Here is an 18,720-nt window from a genome sequence, read left to right on the forward strand (position 1 = left end):
TGGGTGTTAAGGACCCCGTGTCTTTCCTCCTTGCCCCCTCCCAGGTGGCTTCATTGGCACTGGTGCGGAGGCGATCATGCAGGTGTGCTTCTACCATCAGCAGAAGGCTCGGTGGCTCATGAGCTTGGCTTCTGCCGCTGAGGATTAGGTAGCCTGGGGGCCATCTTCCCATGGGAGCACCACCTTGCAAGACATCCCTCGCACTGCAGCTCCTCACCCTGGGAGCAGCTGGCTGCCACCCGTGTCCAGGTGGGGAAGGGCAGGTGGGACCTCATGGGCAAGGGTCCCCTGGCCATGGCACTGCATCACTCTTGAGTAAGCCGTTTGTGCTGACGGCTTCCACTTCCCTGCCTGCAGGAAGCAGCGGGTGGCTTTCCTGCCTCCAAGGTGTTACTACAGATGATGCAGCAGAGATTTGTAGGTGCGAAGCGTTTCATCTCCTTAGCTGCCAGGCAGGTGGGAACCCGTTGCATCCAGAGGTAGGGGTGTCTTGGGCATTGCTGGAGTCTGGACACCACTCCTCCGGTAGGATATGGCATTCCTGAGAAGAAACCTTGGAGGCTTGGCAGGAGCTTGCAACTGGAACACCTCTGTGCACACCTCAGGGTCAGTGGAAAGCTCCTGTGTCGCAGGAGGGCAGGAGTGGAGGTATTGTTGCATCTCATTTGCAGAGGAGGCTTGCGCTGGATTTTCCGTCTCGTTTGAGGATTATCCCCCGGCTAAGCAGGTCAGAGAGCTCGGTGGCACGTGCTGCACGGGGGGAGCTGGCACGCAGCCCTTGGCCATGCTCCTGCAGCCTGGCAGGTAGTAGTGTCAGGGGGGAGAGGGACCTCCACGTGGTGTGTGCCCGTGGTGGGATTTACAGAGCGTGGGCATCGGACACTGAGCTGCCTCTCTGAAAGCAGCAGGGTGTTTCTGCAGTGGTGGAGCTAGCGGGATTACAGGTGTCCGGGTGGGATTGCTTGGTGTCTGGCTCATCCCTTCCCAGCTGGGCCAGTGCTGAATCCCTGAAGAGGAATTGCACTAGAAGAATTTTCCAAGAGCTTCATTAGAAACAGGTTTTTAATATGTTGGGTTTTTTTCATCAGGATGTGGCTCGGATTTTAGATTAGGAAGGATGAGATTGTCCTGTGTGAGCTGCCCGTATCTACCCTCTGCAGGTTGTCACCTGCACCATGGTGTGGTTTGGGGAGGGTTGTGGGGAGAGCAGAGGAGGTGCTGGTCGAATGGAGGGAACTGCTGACGCTGCAGTTCACTGGGCTTTGAGAAGGACTGGACAAACTCACAGAAAAAAAATTCGCTCAGCTGCTAAATACCAAGATAACAAATCTTGCTCAAGAAAGCTGACACAAATCGCTGGAGGGAGATCCATGGGGAACCGTCTCTGTATGGCTGCCACATTCATACACGCTTTCACAGGCATTCCCAGTCATCGTCTGCTGGAGGCAGGCTGCTCACCTGGGCGGCCAGAGGCTCGCAGGGGTCAGAATGGTCTTGTCCTCTCCTGCCCAGCACTGGGGTGCTGAGGGTAGGAAGCGGTGGCTGGCAGCACGGCCAGCAGGCACGGTGTTTGCCTCCTGGGCAGGTCAGGGCCATGGTGCCAGCTCATTGCTCGGGGCTGGGAAGCAGCATCGAGTAGGTGGGGTGGCCTCCTGCTCCTGGATGTGGAGGAGAGGAGCCCGGCTCCGGCTGGCTTGGCCGTGGCTCTTGAGTGACTGGTTAAAACAATTCACCCTCCTCGCTGTGGACCCTTATGTCTGCATAGGCAGTGAGCAGAGCCAGGTGGTGCTCAGGACATGGTTCACCTAAGCTTTTCTAGAAGCCTTCACTAACATGGGATGAGTTGCAGCATGGAAGCAAATCCAGGTCGTTCTCTCTGTTGGCTGTGCAGGGAGTCCAGAGGACTAGCTCAGCTCTAGGCATCTGCACTCTGAGTATTTCAAGGTAACCAGCGGAAGCAGGACCCTTGTCATAAACTCCTAAAGTTGTGAAAACATCTTTAAGGTAATGTAAGCCCAGTGCTGCAGAGGCAGGATGGCTGTGTCGTACACTGAAGCAGTGGAAGGCACAAAAGGCCCTGTGCCTTTTTGTCAACTCCCTTGGGCTGACCCTGACTGCAGCATTGGTTCCCTGGGAGAGAAGCCGATGAATTCCCAAATTCTCCACTATCGCTGTGCTTCCACACTGCCATAAGCATCACTTATGGGGCATCAGAGGCTTCAAAATCGTTTACACCACCAGTGTGGCTCTCTCCCTGTGCTGGTGGCACCGATGGCTTTGGTCGCTGCTACATCAGCCATAGCAAGAGCCACCAGCACGCTGGGCAGACCTGCTGCTCCAGGGTGGAGGCGTCCTGGTGTCAGCACTTGCATCTCTTCCCCGTTGTGGGCACAGGAGAGCTGGCATCACGTCTGCCTCCCACTCCGAGCATCCTTGGCCCCGCACCTGCACGCAGTGGGGCAGACGGGGAGGGCATGGAATAGCTGCAGCACCGGATAACACGCCTCGGCGGGCAGGGAAATGGCAGGCTGCTCATAAGCCTCCAGCACGGCCTCTCTCCAGGGGCCCTGGGCTGCGTTTCACCTTGGCTGCCTCCTTCTCGTTGCCTTGGTTACCATCACTTGCAGGCAGCGGCGCAGAGGGGAGGCTGATGTGCGTGATGTGATGTGGGAGAGCTGTGCCGCGCAGGGCTGCGGCAGCCCAGGAGGGTGGGGGGCCGGGGGGGATGTGCCACGGGGCCAGCATCCTCTCGGGGTGGAAGTCCCCGAGGGTGGCTGCCCGCTTCACCCCAGCCAGAGAGCACCATCTCGATGTGCCCACGCTGGGGAGTCGTGTGGCTTCCCACCGGCAGTTCTGGCTGCCTCCGCGCAGAGCTGAGAAGCACGGGCTGCAAGCGTGGCGAAAAGAGCCCGCAGGTCTGCCCTCACCGCCCCTCTCCTGCTCCCCATCCCCGCCGATGCTGCAGCACGTGGGCACAGCTCGCTCAGAGTTGGTCATGGCAGTGACAATTTAGTGCTGGCAGCCCTGATGGCACGTTTGGGCAGGCAGAGGCAGATGCCCACAACGTGGTAGAGTGGGCCACAGAGCTGGTGGCCGCTGGCTCGGCCCTTCTCTTCACTTTTAGAGGTGCTGCTGTGGGAATACTCAGGGCTTCAGCCATTGTCCCAAAGCCACAGGCTGGGAGGAGAGTCCCTGTAAGTAGTAAAGGCTTCTGGATGTGTCCCATTGCACAGAGCAGCCTTCCAGTAGGGAACGCTGGGCAGGAGCCCTGCGAGAGCATCAGGAGGGCTGGATGCCACGGCAGCCGGTGAGGTGATGCCCGGCACTGATTCAGGCTGTGGTTGCAGGTACGTGAACACTCTCCTGAAGCTCATCCCCCCTGTGCTGGGGCTCCAAGAGCAGCTGCGCCAGGCGGTCCAGAGCGGGGACATGGAGACGTCGCACGGGATCTGCCGCATCGCCGTGGCCTTGGGGGAGAACCACTCCCGGTGAGTGCTGGGGACAGTCCCCAGGAGAGGGAATGAGCTTGAAACAGCCCACTGTTCCCCACACGCTGCTTCGTCCAGGGCCTGTCCTGCACCCGGTGATGTGTGTCAGGGCAGATGAGCCAGGCTGCCAGTGGTGGTGCCACCCTGACCATGCTCTCTGGTCCCTAGGGCTCTCCTGGACCAGGTGGAGCACTGGCAGAGCTTCCTGGCCCTGGTCAACATGATCATGTTCTGCACTGGCATCCCAGGACACTACCCCGTCAATGAAACCACCAGCTCCTTGACGCTCACCTTCTGGTACACGCTGCAGGTCAGTGGCCATCATGGGGCAGCCTGCCCAGGTCCTGCGCTCCAGGCAGGGCCAGAGGCACCAGTGCACGGGGACTGGGCTCTGGCCTGGCTGCGTTTGGTCCTCAGGGATTTCTGATGCCCCAACTCGTTGCCTTGCACTCGCAGCCGCCGTGGGGCACATGCCTCAGAAATCTTGGCCCTGTGGCTTGCTTTTTCCACCCCCGGTCTTCCTTGGAAGTCTGAGCCAGCCTTTAACGTCCTCGTTAACATAACTAATTAAAACTTCATGCTATTTTTTTTTTTTTCCCAGCAGCAGACCTGGTTGTTTAGCTCCTTGCTGCACGGCTGCACCAGCTGCAGGCAGGGAGAAGAGCCCATGCCAGCTTACCGCAGGCTAAACCCTGCTGCTGGGCTGGCAGTCACAGTCTCTCGGAGGAGGAGAGAGGGCTGGGGGCTGCTGGTGGTTGCCCAGCATGGGGTCCCTCTCACAGGGCCAGTGTTCCCTGCACCAGCAGACCAGCCTTGCCATGTTTTGCTCTACTTTTAGCCCCCGTTTATCCCCCCACTCTATTCCTCTGCAATCTGATGCAGCGTGGCTGAGCGTGGGCAGGGAAGGGAGCGATGCCGGCGCTGTGCTGGCAGCTCCCCTGCTGCGTGGGGCCAGGCTGAGGCTCCCACCTCCTCTCACTGCTGCTCCGGGTGGGTCTGAGGGTGCGGGTGCAGGCAGGAGAGCGCTGTGCTCCCCAGGCACCCATCCCAGCCTGCCTCGCAGGGGCTCCAAGGCACATGTGCTTCTGATGCAGGCATGCTCCTGAGCCTGGGACCCGGCAGGACAGTGCCATCCCACTGTAACCATGCTGTAACTGTGCTTCCACCAGCCTTGGGAGATATACCCAAGACCCCTGTGCAGCAGGTGTGCTAGCTCCGTTTTCTTTCCCCTGCAACACCTGATGTATTCCTCCTCCTGCTGCCAGGATGACATCCTCTCCTTCGAGCCAGACAAGCAGGCAGTGTACCAGCAAGTCTACAGGCCTGTCTACTTCCAGCTGGTGGACGTGCTGCTGCACAAAGCCCAGTTTCCCTCCGATGAGGAGTACGGCTTCTGGTCTTCAGATGAGAAGGAGCAGTTTCGGATATACAGGTACTGCTGGGAGGTTGGGGTTTGCTTGTCAGGCAGGTGAGGATGCAGGCAGCATCCTGCCACCCTGGAGACTGAGTGCTGTGGGGAGACCCATGGAGGGACAGAGATTCCTTCCACCAACGGCTGTTTTGGCTGTGGTGGTGATATGGAAGCGAGCTGGTGTTTTGGCATGGCACCAGTTCTGCCTAGGAAGCCCTGGGAGCCCTCCACGTTGGGCTGGGGCAGCGTGCTTGTGCAGGCAGCACGGAGGGGAAGTGGTGTGTCCACGCATGGAGCGCTCTGCAGGGTATGGGAACAGCATTTGCAGACCCCCGTGTTCTCTGCAGGGTGGACATCTCTGACACGCTGATGTACGTGTATGAGATGCTGGGTGCTGAGCTCCTGAGTAGCCTCTATGACAAACTGGGACGACTCCTGACCAACACAGAGCAGCCGTCCACGTGGCAGGTGAGCGAGGGGACCTGGGCACCTGGCTGATGGCTACCAGCCCCGCAGGGACCTATCCTCACCATGGGGCGTTGAGAGCAAAGGGGTGTGATAGGGGTGAGGAGCACGACCAGCTTGCCAGCACACATGCAGATTCTCTGCGGTCTGCTGGGGAGAGGAACAGGTCTTCTACCTCCCTGTCCTTAGCACTGCCCAGGGACCAGCTGCCTTGGCCAGTGTGTGGGGGTCTGAGCCAGAGCCTGGAGCTGGGGCTGGGATGGGCATCAGGGGTCAGTGCATGGCTCTGACAATGACTCTTCTGCCCTGGCAGCACACGGAGGCCTTACTCTATGGCTTCCAGTCCATTGCTGAGACCATCGATGTGAATTACTCTGACGTGGTGCCAGGGCTGATTGGCCTCATTCCCCGGATCAGCATCAGCAATGTGCAGCTTGCCGACACCGTCATGTTCACTATCGGTGAGGCCTTTGCTCATGAGCAGGCTGGGCTGGGGAGGGGGGAGCCCCTCTGAGACCACTCCTGCCCAGCGGTGAAAAGCAAAGCTGAGCATCCCAGGATACGGGGAGAAAGAGCCCACGGTGCAGTCCTGCGGTCTGATCCGGTCTGTGTGCGCAGGGGCCCTCTCGGAGTGGCTGGCTGATCACCCCGTCATGATTAACAACGTACTGCCGCTGGTGCTCCAGGCCTTGGGCAATCCTGAGCTCTCCATCTCCAGTGTCTCCACCCTGAAGAAGATCTGCCGGGAGTGCAAGTATGACCTGCCGCCCTATGCTGCCAACATTGTCGCCGTGTCGCAGGTAGGGGCTGGATGCAGATGGACCTGGGACGTGCTCTGTGCACACCCTTTCCTCTGCAAGGATCGAGGCAGGGGGACACAAAGCAGCAGCTCAGGGCATCTTGCTTGGCATGGGGGACTTGTTGTCTGTCCTGTTCCTAGGCCAGTAGACCCAGGTGGCAGGCCCTGTGTTCTGCTGTGAGTGCAGAAATGACAGGCAGTGGCAGACTGAGTCTACTGGGGCTGCACTTGGGCATCTCTCCTTTCCCCGGGGTTTTCTTTGCCTTGCTGGGAGCAGCATCCTGCCAGCTCTGTACCCGCCAGGCAGCTGGTGCCGCTGCTGAGCATCTTGGGCGACATCCCGGTGCTCAGGCCTCTCCGGGGAGACTGAGCTGGTCCCTGCAGTGCCGGGGCAGCTTGTCCCATGCTCTGTTTTGGCTCTCAAGATTTGGGGCAGATGGGGCTCTGAGCCCTGAGGCACTAGGAGGAGGGGTGGGCTTGGGTGAGCTGCCAGGATGTGAGTGGGAGCAGAGAGGGGCCAGTGGAGGGCATCAGTCTCTGCTTTTAGAGCCTGGGGGCCACTGTCACCGGAGTAAGGAAGCTCTGGCTGAGCCTAACTCCTCGAGCCATCCTGCTGCAGAGCTTGTTCAAGCCAGGGGGTCCCCTTGCTGGGTGGCAGAGTGGGCTGGCTCGGGGAAGAGCTTGCCAGGGGACAAGGATTTTGCTCCCTGCCTGTGGTGGGTTGTGGGGAGTGCATGTCTGCTTGTCTGTGCCCACACTGGTGTTGGTTGTCTTGACCTCCTGCATCAGTTCTGCTTCCTGGAATGGAAGGGGCTTTCTGCAGCACTCACACTCCTCTTTCTCTCTCCCCTTCCGTTTGGCAGGAGGTGTTGATGAAGCAGATTCACAAGGTAAGAGGGGCTGCCTCACACCTCTCACTGGTTCTGCTTGCCCCACCATACCCCTTAGGCACGCTCAGCTGAAGACATGAGAGGTGCCACCGCGAGTTGGGCTGTCCCCAGAGGAGAGCCAGGCACTGCAGCCATCGTGCGCAGGGCCAGGAATGCCTGCTGGCTGCCTCTCGCTGCACTGCCAGGCTCCCACTGCACATGGGCTGGGGGTCTTGCTGGGTGGTATGTCCCCATAGAGAAGGAAACCACCAGGGAAGCTTAACTCTAGCAGTTCTCAGTCCCTCCAAGCCCAAGGATACCAAGGCAGCAGGCATGCCTTCAAGAGGAAAAAGAAGGGAGATAAGTGGGGGGGACAGAGCCCAGGCTGTGCCTGTGACCAGGACAGTGTGGGATGCTTGACCCCCAGGGGCTGAGACAGGCTGTGCAAAGGATGGTGTGCCGAGGTAGGGTGAGTGGTGCCAGCAAGAAGATCTCTGGGCACCAACTGGTCTTTCCTTGGCGGGTTGCTGGGAAGAAGCCAGGTGTGTTGGTGGCAGAGCGCCCGTCGCCTGTGTTCTGCCGTGCTGGTAGGGAGCTGCTCCCCTCTCCTGCAGTGAGATGTGCCTAGAGTGACCCAGATAGTGCAGCTCAGGAGCTGCAGCACATCGGGGTCCTGGCTTTGCTGGCTGGGCACCTGGCAGTTGTCTTAGCTACCACGTGTGCGGTACGGCTGCAGGCTGGGCAGTGACATGCCCCTTTGTGTCTCCTCTCTGCCCTAGACGAGCCAGTGCATGTGGCTGATGCAGGCTCTCGGTTTCCTGCTCTCTGCGCTGCAAGTAGAGGAGATCCTGAAGAACCTGCACTCCTTGATCACCCCCTACATCCAGCAGCTGGAAAAGCTGGCTGACGAAACGGTGAGTGCCCTTGTGCCACCTCCCTCCAGAAGTGGCTTCTCCCACTGGCTGTAGACCCGGGGCTGCTGTGTTGAAGCAGCGCTCTTGAACATGGGCTCACAAGACCACAGTGCAGGGAGCCCCTCTCTGGCTCTTTGCCTCTGCAGTCCTGGTTCCTCAGGATCCCCAAGGCATGACTGTGATTGAGCAGCACGGTCTGTGACACGGTTTGACTTTACTTTCCCTGGCAGCCCAATCCCTCCAACAAGCTGGCCATCATCCACATCCTGGGCTTGCTCTCCAACCTCTTCACCACCCTAGACATCAGCCACCATGATGATGACCACGAAAGCACCGAGGTCAAGAAACTGCCAGTGCAGCAAGGACCCAACCCAGTGAGTAGAGCAATAGCCTGATGATCTTTGTTACAGCCTGGGCAAAGCGTCACTATTCACTGCTGGTGCCATAAGGAGAGGGGGGGGTTAATGGGGAATGCAGTGTGTACCATGAAGAGGGTAGTGCTGGTGCATTCCAGCTAAAACAACTCCTTCAGCTCATCCCACTGCTTCTGAGGTGGACAGAGGTGCCCTGCAGGATCCCTCTTGGGTGGGTGCTGCCTGCCAGCTTTGAGCTGTGCTAGGCCGCTTCAGCAGGGAAGAGAGCTGCCCAGCTGTGGAGGGGGAGGAGGCAGCAGTGCCTGAAGGTTTGAGTCCAAACCATGCTTAGTCTTGAATCTCCCCTCCCTGGTTCCATGAGGGCCAATTCTCTTCAGTCCCTCTCCTTCCTTACAGGTGGTGGTGGTTCTGCAGCAAGTCTTCCAGCTCATACAGAAGGTCCTCAGCAAGTGGCTGAATGATGCCCAGGTGGTGGAGGTAACCAGGCTCCTCTGGAGTATTGCCTGCAGCTCTGCCAGTCCTTGCTGACCTGAACTGGGGACAGCAAAGGACGGACACTGGGTGATGCCCTGTCAGAGGGGTGTCTTTCAGGGTTGTCCAGACCTGTGCTGCTTGCTGTCACCAGCAGCGTCTGGCCGTTCTTGTCTGTCTTGTGCCCCCATCAGTTCTGCTCCTCTCCAGTTGCAGAGGTCCTGCTGTCAGCAGGGAGATAGGAGATGGGGTCTGCAAAACCTGTGTTCATTAAGGGGAGAGCTCTGCTCTGTCCATGTGTCATCTGGTATTTCTCCAGTTTGTTCAGTCCAGTAATGCCCATGTGTGGCATTCCACCAGCCACTCTTTCCCCTGGCCCTCGGGGAGCCTTCCTGCAGTAGTGGGAAGAGTGTTTCCCAGTGTCTGGGAGCATGCTGTGCTCCAGGTCAGGGCACCAGGACCAGAGCATGTCTGAGCCCTCTGCCTGGCTGGTCCCTCCCTTGGGACCCATCCGTCCAGCCCTGGCTCCCCTGGGAGAGGTCTCCCAATGCCTGTTGCTCACGCCGTCCTTCTCCCACAGTCTGTCTGTGCCATCTTTGAGAAGTCCGTGAAGACCCTCCTGGATGATTTTGCGCCCATGGTGCCTCAGCTGTGCGAGATGCTGGGGCAGATGTACAGCACCATCCCCCAGGCCTCTGCCATCGACCTTACCCGGCAGGTACTGGGGCTGGGGCTGCCGCTCCCAGGGACGCCGGGGCCATGCGGGGCCAGCAGCAGCTTCAGTCCTTCTCTCTGTCTTGCAGTTGGTTCACATCTTTGCCCACGAGCCTGCCCACTTCCCTCCCATCAAGGCCCTCTTCTTGCTCGTTACCTCAGTCACGCTGACCCTCTTCCAGCAAGGTACGTGGGATTAACTCTTCTTCGCGCTGGGGCTGTTGTCAGGCTGTTGCATGCATGGAGTCTGGAGGCGTCTTACCAGGAATGGCTGTTTTCACTCCTAGCTAAGCTAATGGGGCCATCTCTGTTTCTTGGATTCATCCCAACCCCTGGAAGGTGGGTACCTTCCTTGCAGGGCAGCAGAAGCAGGAAACCCCCGGGTGAGACTCTGGACTGCCGTGACAGCCCCGCTTCTGCAGCAGGGCTGGGCGTTGTGTGCTGCAAGGGTCGAGCTGGAGCTCCAGTCCCGCTTGGCAGGGAGGCTGTGCTCCCCAGGAGATCCTGGGGCTCCTTCTGGGGCCAGTGGTGCTCATAGTGGCCAAGAATCAAGCCCTCGCATGAGCAGGAGGATGTGTGTGTGAATATCTGGGAAAGGACCTTTTCAGAGTCACTGCTGGCCACCGAGTCACTGCTGTGATGCTGAGGATGCTGGCATCCTCCTGCAGGGCAAGGACCCCTCTTCGGCTCGCTGCCCGCACTACAAAAAGCGAATGGGGTTAGGACAGGCCCCACCATGGTTCCCCTTAGCCTCTTGGTGACTTGCCCCACGTTGGGGAAAAACATACCTTGGAGCTGCTGGCTCTGGTCATTCAGCAGCTCCATTTACAGTCCCCAAGGGGTCTTGTCCTTTGCTCACAGCTGGGTGCCGGGAAGGGTGATGCCGTCCCCCAGTACAAGGCTCAGAGCTCTCTAGAGAGGTGGGGGAGGTGTGAAGACCCCTGCTTCATCATCACGCCACGATCTGAGCAAATCCCGCTGCGCTGAGGTGTCACTGGGGTCAGTGGCAGGAGAGCCGGGCTTACCCAGAGATCAGGTCCCTGCTTCTGCCAGCGGCGTGTGGATGCGTCTACACCGAAACCCTTCTGGCTCGGCACCCGGGGAGGCGGCGATGCCTCTGGGCAGCAGCAGGCATGTCTGCAGGAGGAAAGGGGAGGGAACAGAGCCCGAGCTGTGCCAACGCTTGGATGTGAGCTTTGCTCAGGCAAGTGGCCATCCAGCTCGCTGTGTGCCCGGACTGTGTGCTCCACCCGCCCTGTGGGTCCCCTTCGGTGGGCGGCCGGCCCTGAGCAGGGCAAGCCCCTTCTGCTGAGCCCATGGGCGGCAGGAGAGGGGACACGCCTGACCCCACAGGGGCCAAGATGCGTCCGGGCACAGTCAGATGCCAAGGGAGGGCGAGTGGTGCTGGCATGGAGATCTCCAGGCACTGAGCTGCTCTCTGCCAGGAGGATGCTGGAGGAGACCTCCAGGTGTGTCCTGGACTCAGGGTCTTGGAGAGCATCTGGGGACGGGGCGGGAGGGTGTCTGTGCCAGGGGCTCCTGAGCAGCTGGTGCTGGTGACAAGCATGTGCACGCCTGAGCCCGGCCGGGCCTGTCAAGCGTTTGCTGAGGTGTTGTCGTTCACTTGCAGTTATCTTCCAGGACCAAACGGTGCTCTGAAGACACCCGCTCAGTCCCCACAGTGCAAAAGCTCTAATTCTCCTTGTGGAGATGGTGCCCAGCTAGCCCCTGCTCCTCCTCCTCTTCCTCCCCAAGGACATGAAGATCTCCTCCTTGGCTCTGCAGCACCCAGGTGCTAGCTGGAGACCCTGGGGCTTCAGACCCTTTCCTTTGCAGTTTCTTTCTGTTCTTGGGTTCTCCAAGTTTCATGATTTTTTGTATGTTTTGTTTCTTTAACTTGCTTCAAGCTGCTCATGTTGCCCATCCCCTTCCCCACACACCCCTCCTCCCTTACACTCCTGTTTTCACTTGTAAATTCTTTCTGTATCACATAACTATATGATGTTGAGTTGCTGTTTGTATGATTTTTCTCTTAAGTTACATCTTTATTATATTTTAGGGCCCAGGGATCATCCTGATATTGTTGATTCATTTATGCAACTCCTGGCACAGGTGTGTTTTAGTTTCTTATTCATTCACTTTCTGTTCTCTCTCTTTCTCTTTTTAATTCAATTTAAACCTATTTTTAGCTTTCTGTTGACAACGTTTTTTTTCCTTTTAGTTGAATATCGAGTTTCTCCATCTGTTTCCGTGGAAGTTGAAAACAAAACATTCTCCTTTAGTCTGGGTTTGCACCATCCCCAGGGCAGTGCCCTCCTCTGCAGGGCAGCCTCCAGCTGCTACCCTCTCGCCTTGCCGAAGCTGGTGTGGGGCACTTGGGGCTGCTGCTGCTGTCACCCTTGGGTGACAGACAAATTAGAGCGTTAAGTGGATGTTTTCTGACCCGTTTACCTGCCCTGCAATGTGTCCTCTGGAGCTGGGGACAGGCTGAGCTGGCTGCCTTGCCCCAGGGCTGGCGGGAGGAAGCCCCTACCCGTGGTAGCGGGCAGCTGCCGGGGTTTGGCTCGGAGCAACGTGCTTCTGACGGCATCTGGACCTGCCAGGGTGCCACGCTGCCTCCCGCCCCACCAGCCTCTCGGGGTGGTGGCAGCTCCTGCTCCTGCAGCCTGGGAGTGCTCCCGTGCCGCCGGCTCGGTGGCACGCAGGGACGGTGTGTGTCGGCGTGGCGGGGGCCGCGGGCTGGCTCGTGGGGCTGGCCCTCATGGCACCACTGGCAGGGGGCAGGCAGGGCGGGCGCTGTGCTCTGTGTGCTGGGAGCAGTGGGAGCCCGGCACGCTTCTCAGCCCGCTGTGGCCCTTGAGGGAGAAGCCGTGATGTCCTCGATGCACTCAGTGCCCCCCTTGGAGATACATCCCCCAGCACCTACCCCGAGGGCAGGTTGGTGGCAAGGAGGGGCCGGCAAAGTAATTTTCTGCTTCATTTCTGTAATGACAAGACCTCTGACGACATGTGCTGGCCCAGTGGCTGTGCAGGGACACCTGCCCAGGCAGCTGCCAGAGCTGTTGCTGTTTTGCCCTTACTGGCAGCCTGGGAAGGGTGCCTGGCATGTCTGGGTGCTAAGCCATCAGCCCCCTCCTATGGCAGCTCTGCCATCCTGTGGGTTTTGTGGAATGGTGCAGGTGAGGGGGTTGTACCTCACTCTCCCAGGCAGGGTCTGCTCCTCACAGGTCTCCCTTTGAAGCCCGGGTCCTGCTGAGAGTCTTTGCAACTCGCAAGCTGTATCACGGTGTTTTCTCTCCTTCTTTTCCACTTGAAAAACATAATGTAATCAAGGTTATCATAAAGTTTTTGCAGCTTTTGTCGGTGCCGGTTTTGGAAGCTGTGACCTTTCAACAAGGGTTTTGAACGTGATGGGAGAATTGGTGAATGGGGTCTGTGTGTGAAGTTCATGGAGATGTCCTCCCTGGCTGCTCAGCACTGGTGGGACCTCCGCTTGAGCCCAGTTTGGGGTACAACATTTCTGTAGAGACAGACCAGAGAGCACAGAGAAAAGAATCTGGGAAGATGACCACCTTGTACACATGGTTAGGAGGAAAGGTTGATGGGAGCCTGAGGAGCTGCGTAAGTCTTGGGATCTGTAAAAGGTAATGTCCCGGTCATAGGTAAAAACTCCTTTTCTGTTCTCCTTGAGTGGGACAAACAGTCATGGGAGGAAATCCTGGAAAAGGATCCAGGTTAGGCAGTAGGAGATCTGTGTAAACCGCATGGGGAAGCATTGGAAGGCCACCTGGGGAACTGCTGTTGCTTGGAGGGCTTGAAAGGACTCGACAACCCTGTTGCTCCTGGAGGGCAGGTAGAGGTGATCCTGCTGGGGTGGTAGGGGATTAGGTGACCCTGGGTGACTCTTGCAAGGCTTTGTTGTTTCTTTGGAGAGTCCTGAGTTTCTCTCTGGCTTGGGGTCCTTCTCTATGTCTGGACACAGCATGTTTGCGTTCTCTTGGAGAGAAAAGTGCAACTGTGCTGCACTTCCATGGAGTGTGCTGTCAGAGCAAACACCACCCATCCTGGCTGCTGGGAAGCTGTTTCATGCTGCTCTCATGGGCAGGGTCTGCAGGCAGTGCCAGGGCAGCGTGCTGGCAGCCAGCCTGGTCCCTGGCATGCTGGTCTCCAGACAGTCCACATCCTTTAGAGGTGCTGTTACAGGAGCAGCTCAGAGGTTCCTACCTCCATGGCTGCTCCATCATGGATCACTGCGAGGTGCCTGCTGTGCTGCCAGCCCACCACCACCCACAGCTACTCAAGACCTGATGTTTTCCTGGGCTCTTTATTCCAGCAACCCCACAGAAACCAAAGGATCCCATCCTCTCTTCACGCATAGGGCTTATTTCAAGGTTTCCTTCTCTTCCCAGACTGATGATTTGGTGGGGTGCTTTGAAACCCATCAAGAAATGGCCTTGCTATCCCTGCTTGGCTTCTTGCTCTGAGGACTTCAAGAGCTGTCTTATGGCAGAGGTGGGTCCAGCCTGTCCTCTTCCAGAGGACCATGCTCTGCGGTGATGCTGTTGAGCATTTGCAGATCCAAGGATTAAAGTTGGAAGGAACTGCAGATCTCTTCAGATCTGATTTTCTTGTGGCAGGGGCTGTGTTTTCGTCCCAGCCTGCTCTGCCTGTGGAACCCTTGGTGAAGTAATGCATCTTCCAGAGCAGCAGTGAGTTTGGACCCAAGAATGTGTCAAGGTGGAGACTTTGCCACTTCCCCGACTGTCTGCTTCTGTGGTTGATGACCTTCGTGGAAATATCATCTTCCCTGCTTCAAATTTATCTGGTTTTTCCTTGCAGGCAGAGTTTTTGTCCTCTCCCTCTGCCAGCAAATACTATCCTACCTTCTGATAACTCAGAAGAAGCTCCTGCCTGCTGATAACCTGCACATCAGCCCTCTGTCACCAGCTCACAGGGAGCCATCTCTCTGTGTGACAGGATTTCAGTTGACTTTACAGTATATTTATTTGGGCTTGGTTGCAGCCTGTGTGGCTGATCGTTTTGCCACTATGTTAATTGGCAATCCACTCTTGATCATGGCTGGCTGATCATAAGAGCATGCTGGCTTAAATCAGATGTCTTACAGATGCCAGAGACCCTGGAGTTATTGTTACTACTCAAAGCTAAGTATAAAATAACCAGTCTTCCGTAAGCTGCACGGAGTGGTGCCAGCACCCTTTGCAGTGCAATCTGTCCTCAGCTGCTCCCCTCCTGCTTCCGCTGTCTGCTGGAAACGGTGCAAAGCATCGCTGCTGCTGTGCCCGAGGTGAGCGTCCCGCCTGGAGGGCTGCGGGGCTCAGTGCCACCCGTGCCCAGGACCACACAGCTGCAGCAGCTGGGGCTTACACCTGGGTCTGCATGGGCAAAACCAGGCAGGTTCTGGTGTTCGGGAGCTTTCACCCATTCCCTGGCCAGCAGGTATCACTCGTGTGCATGCTCCCAGTTGCAGGCAGGACTTCTGGGCTCTCCAGCCTGCCTCCCCACCAAGGCTGCAGGCACATCCAGCCACCCCCCAGCAGGGCTCCACGCTGGCATGGACCTTGGGAGCTCTGCGGTGACCTTCCCTGACCGGGAGCCCTGGGGCAGATTGGGCGAGCGGGGCCTTGCTGGGCAGAAGATGCAGGACTGACTTGTGATGGCACAGCCAGCACCGTCCCCCACCTCCCTCCCTTCTTGGGCTGGTCCAGGCTTCATGCAGCAGTCCTTGAGCTCTCCATCACACCTGCTCCAGCCATAGAGTCCCATGGAGGACATGGGCTTGGCAACCCCTTTCCCCGGAGAGCAGGGGCTGAGTACTCCTCCCTGGCCCTGGTGCCTGGCCAAGCTCACGTGCCCTTTCCAAAGCTGGAGGTTCTGCTCTGCCAGGCATGTGATCTGGGAAGAGGTGGTGGTGCTGAACACAGGGGCTTGATCTGTGTGTTCTGGAGTGCTGCAGGAACTGGCTGTGCAGCCCTGCACTGTCTTCTGTCTGCTGGAGGAGTGGGGTTCAGTGTCCCTTCCATGCCTGCCTGCCTCTGAAGAGCCAGGCACAGAAGAACCTGCTCCGAAGGCCTGTCAAGGGGGTCTCTCGGCTGCTGTGGAGAAAAACCCAATGTCCTTTCTGCATCAGCCTGCAGAACAGCCCTCACTGGTGAGACAATGCCTACCTCTGCAGTGGCTGCTGCAGCAGAGGATGTGGGGAAACGTTTGAAAGCATTAAAGATCTGTCCCCATCCCAGAACTTTTGAGCAGAGCTGCTCCGGCAGGAGATGGGGAGGATGGGCTGGCACTAAGAGGCCCCAGAGCTGGAGCAGGGTTCCTGGTGCTGGGAAAGAGCAGTTGGACCTACCTGGTGCTGCTTGCTAATGGGAGAAGCTCCACAGGGCCCCATCTCGTGAGGGTAAAAAGCATCTCTGTCTACATTAGGCACGTGCATGTGTGCCCAGACTGGGCTCTGCTTCCCTTGGTGGAGGTGTCCTGCAGGAAGGAGCCCTCCCCATATTGGCACACTTTCCCCCATGGCACTGATGGATTGAGGAGCAGATGCTGCAGTGAGTCTGCAGGAGAGCTGTGGGGGGAAGCTTCTGCCTAGCAGGTAGGTGGCAATCTGAGCATGTTGAAAGACTTGTGCCACGTGAACAGTCTTGCAGCATGCAGGACTTTTCAAACCAGCCCCTTGGACGGGCAGGGTAGAGAAGCCTGAAGCTGGGTGGTATCACAGGAGCCAGCTGCCCTCGAGCAGCATGCTGCTGGGAGAGAGGCTCGTGGTCACCACTCTGGAGCCTGCACCAGGGCCCCAACGGGGGGGTAGTCTCCCATGACTAAAACTACAATGCTTTTTGCAAGTGTTTGTCCAGTATGGGGCCGACTAGACAGCAGCAGCTGTGATGAGTGGATGTGTTTCTAAACCATTGCCCAGCCACTAGCTAGCCTTCTGAAGTTGGTGCTAGTGCATCAGGAGGGCTGGTGCGCACTGTAAACACACACGCAGGTATAACGCGGCCCCTGAGGTCTCCACTTGTATCTAGCAGGGAAGCAGGTCCGTGCGATCGTGCCATCTCCGCCTGGTAGAGTGATGCCTTCACTGCCCAAATCTGAGTCGTCTCTTGCAGCGTGTGATACAGAGGGTCAGAAAGGAGATGGGGTAACCCTGAAGCCTTCTCCTCAGCTTCTTGGTCTCCAGCATATGTTCTCTGCACTAGACAGATGGCTGTGGGCTTTCCCTTGAGAAAAAGGGGTGGGAAATAAGCCCATTTTGCTCCAAGTAGAGACCGTGGCTGTGGGCAGATGGCCGTGTGTCCTGGGCGCTCCTGGCTGAAAGCTGTCCCTGCTTTCATCCCTGGGAGCAGGCTGGGAGGGTGGCAGTGACCCTGCACACAGCTCAGCCCGAGGGCTGCCTGCCCTGGTATCCTGCTTTCTGACCTCCAGGCATAGAGCGGGGCCACTCCAGTGCTGTGGCTGTTGTCCCCAGTGTTGCAGTGATAGCAGGGCAGGAGGCATAGCTTCCATTCCCAGTGCTAGCCCACAGCTGTGGGCATGGTGGCATGGTGGCCAGGGCATGGATGTAGCCACCTTACATAGCAGGGCTCGCTGTGGCAGGGCGGAAACACTTCCAATGGAGTGGAAGGTACAGGCTGAAACATTTCCATCCAGTGGCTGCCCCGTGCCAGCACAGGGGGGACCAAGTCACTACACGAGGTGCCACAGCTCAGGGTGTCCCTAACAGCAGTGTCTGACCCCCACAGAAGCTGGTGGGATCACCACATGGCAGACTTGCTGCTCAGGAACTGCCAGGCAATGTTGGCATCTCATTGTCGTCTGTGCCCTGGATCCCAAGCAGAGCGAGCTACTGGTCCAGTCTGGGGTTGCTGCTTGAACCAGTTGCTGTGACTCCAGGGATGCCAGCATCTTCAAGAGGAACGGAGCAAAGCACAGAGGTGGCTGGTCTCTGCTGGGCCCCGTACGGCTGCCCTTGTCCCAGGAGCGCTGCCGCTGCCTGCCCTGCTCTGGTGGGGCCGGAGCCCTCTGTCCCGTCTCTGTGTCCGAAGCGTTTGTGTGTGGCATCGAGCCTCGGGTCCTGGGGTTGGCAGTCCCTGAGTGTAGCGAACTGCCTCGCTGTTTGATTGATATTTTCTTGGTGGGGGGGGAAAAGCGATGGTTTCCTGCTGTACTGTGTGAATCTGCCGTTTACAGTGGGTGTGCCCAGGTAAGTGTGTGTCCAGGCAGAGGCTGTCTGGGGCACCGGGTTCCTCGGAGGTTTCCTGGCTGCCTCTGCAGCGCTGGGTTTATGCTGCCTGTCTGTGTGCCTTGCAGGCTCTGAAAAGGAAGCCGGACCTCTTCCTGTGTAGCAACCTGGATGTCAAAGCAGTGTTTCAGTGCGGTGAGTACCACGGGCATTGCCACATGCTCCAAATTGCTTTGTGGAGAAGCTAGCCTGCTCTCCAGGGCACAGACCAGCCAGGAGCTGGGGACCACAGGGGCTGATTTGGGATGGTGTGCGGTGTTTCTGGCTGCTAACCTGAGTGATTTCTGCCCACAGGTGTCCTTTCGCTCAAGTTCCCCGAGGCCCCAACGGTCAAAGCATCCTGTGGCTTTTTTGTGAGTATCATGTCGTCGTGCAGCCCCCTGAGAGCTGGGAGGGCAGGAGCTGGGATGCAGGTTGGGCAAGGGCGCTGCGGTGTGGAGCCTGCTCTGACACAGCGGGCTGGGCTCTGTGTTCCAGACGGAGCTGCTGCCCCGCTGCGGAGAGATCGCTCCAGTGGGACAGGTCGTGCATGAGAACGGCAAAGTGCTGCTGCAGGCAGTGCTGGAGGTGAGAGACGCTGGGACCGTGGGCTCCCTGGGCAGCTTTGGGCTCTGTTCCTGAGCAGCACCCCTGCGGAGCTGGGGGCAGAGCGCTTGGTAGGGTGGGTGGGTGGGTGGGTGCCGGCGGGGAGATGCCAGAGGCTCAGCAGGGTCTGTCTCCTCTGTGGCAGGGCGTCGGTGGCCAGGCTTCCCGCAGCCTCATGGACCACTTTGCAGAAATCCTCTTTGCCTTGAACAAGCACTGTTTCAGCTACCTGAGCGTCTGGATCAAGGAGGCCATGCAGCAGGACGGCTTCCCGTCAGCCCGCGTCAGCCCCGAGCAGAAGGAGACCTTCAGCCAGCAGATCCTCAGGTTTGTGCACCCCTCCCAGTGGTGGCTGCGCCCTACGTGC

The 18,720-nt window shown here is 58.3% G+C and overlaps 1 protein-coding gene across 2 annotated transcripts in view; it reads left to right on the top strand.

The window, feature by feature from the left end:
• Nucleotides 1-18,720, top strand: part of IPO13 (importin 13) — a 32,057-nt gene that overhangs the window by 12,674 nt on the left and 663 nt on the right. For both annotated transcript variants that reach the window (XM_033000548.2, XM_033000549.2), the window contains exons 3-19: nt 3,348-3,488; nt 3,657-3,798; nt 4,754-4,920; nt 5,247-5,367; nt 5,678-5,825; nt 5,983-6,164; nt 7,027-7,053; nt 7,812-7,946; nt 8,177-8,320; nt 8,717-8,797; nt 9,372-9,509; nt 9,595-9,691; nt 11,565-11,617; nt 17,837-17,903; nt 18,063-18,121; nt 18,246-18,335; nt 18,499-18,680. In XM_033000548.2, coding sequence (XP_032856439.2) covers nt 3,348-3,488; nt 3,657-3,798; nt 4,754-4,920; nt 5,247-5,367; nt 5,678-5,825; nt 5,983-6,164; nt 7,027-7,053; nt 7,812-7,946; nt 8,177-8,320; nt 8,717-8,797; nt 9,372-9,509; nt 9,595-9,691; nt 11,565-11,617; nt 17,837-17,903; nt 18,063-18,121; nt 18,246-18,335; nt 18,499-18,680 — 1,974 coding nt within the window. The remainder of the gene's footprint in view (nt 1-3,347; nt 3,489-3,656; nt 3,799-4,753; nt 4,921-5,246; nt 5,368-5,677; nt 5,826-5,982; nt 6,165-7,026; nt 7,054-7,811; nt 7,947-8,176; nt 8,321-8,716; nt 8,798-9,371; nt 9,510-9,594; nt 9,692-11,564; nt 11,618-17,836; nt 17,904-18,062; nt 18,122-18,245; nt 18,336-18,498; nt 18,681-18,720) is intronic.

Source organism: Tyto alba, unplaced genomic scaffold (genome assembly GCF_018691265.1).
Source record: "Tyto alba isolate M040663 unplaced genomic scaffold, T.alba_DEE_v4.0 Super-Scaffold_1000006, whole genome shotgun sequence".
In the NCBI taxonomy this organism is placed as follows: domain Eukaryota; kingdom Metazoa; phylum Chordata; class Aves; order Strigiformes; family Tytonidae; genus Tyto; species Tyto alba.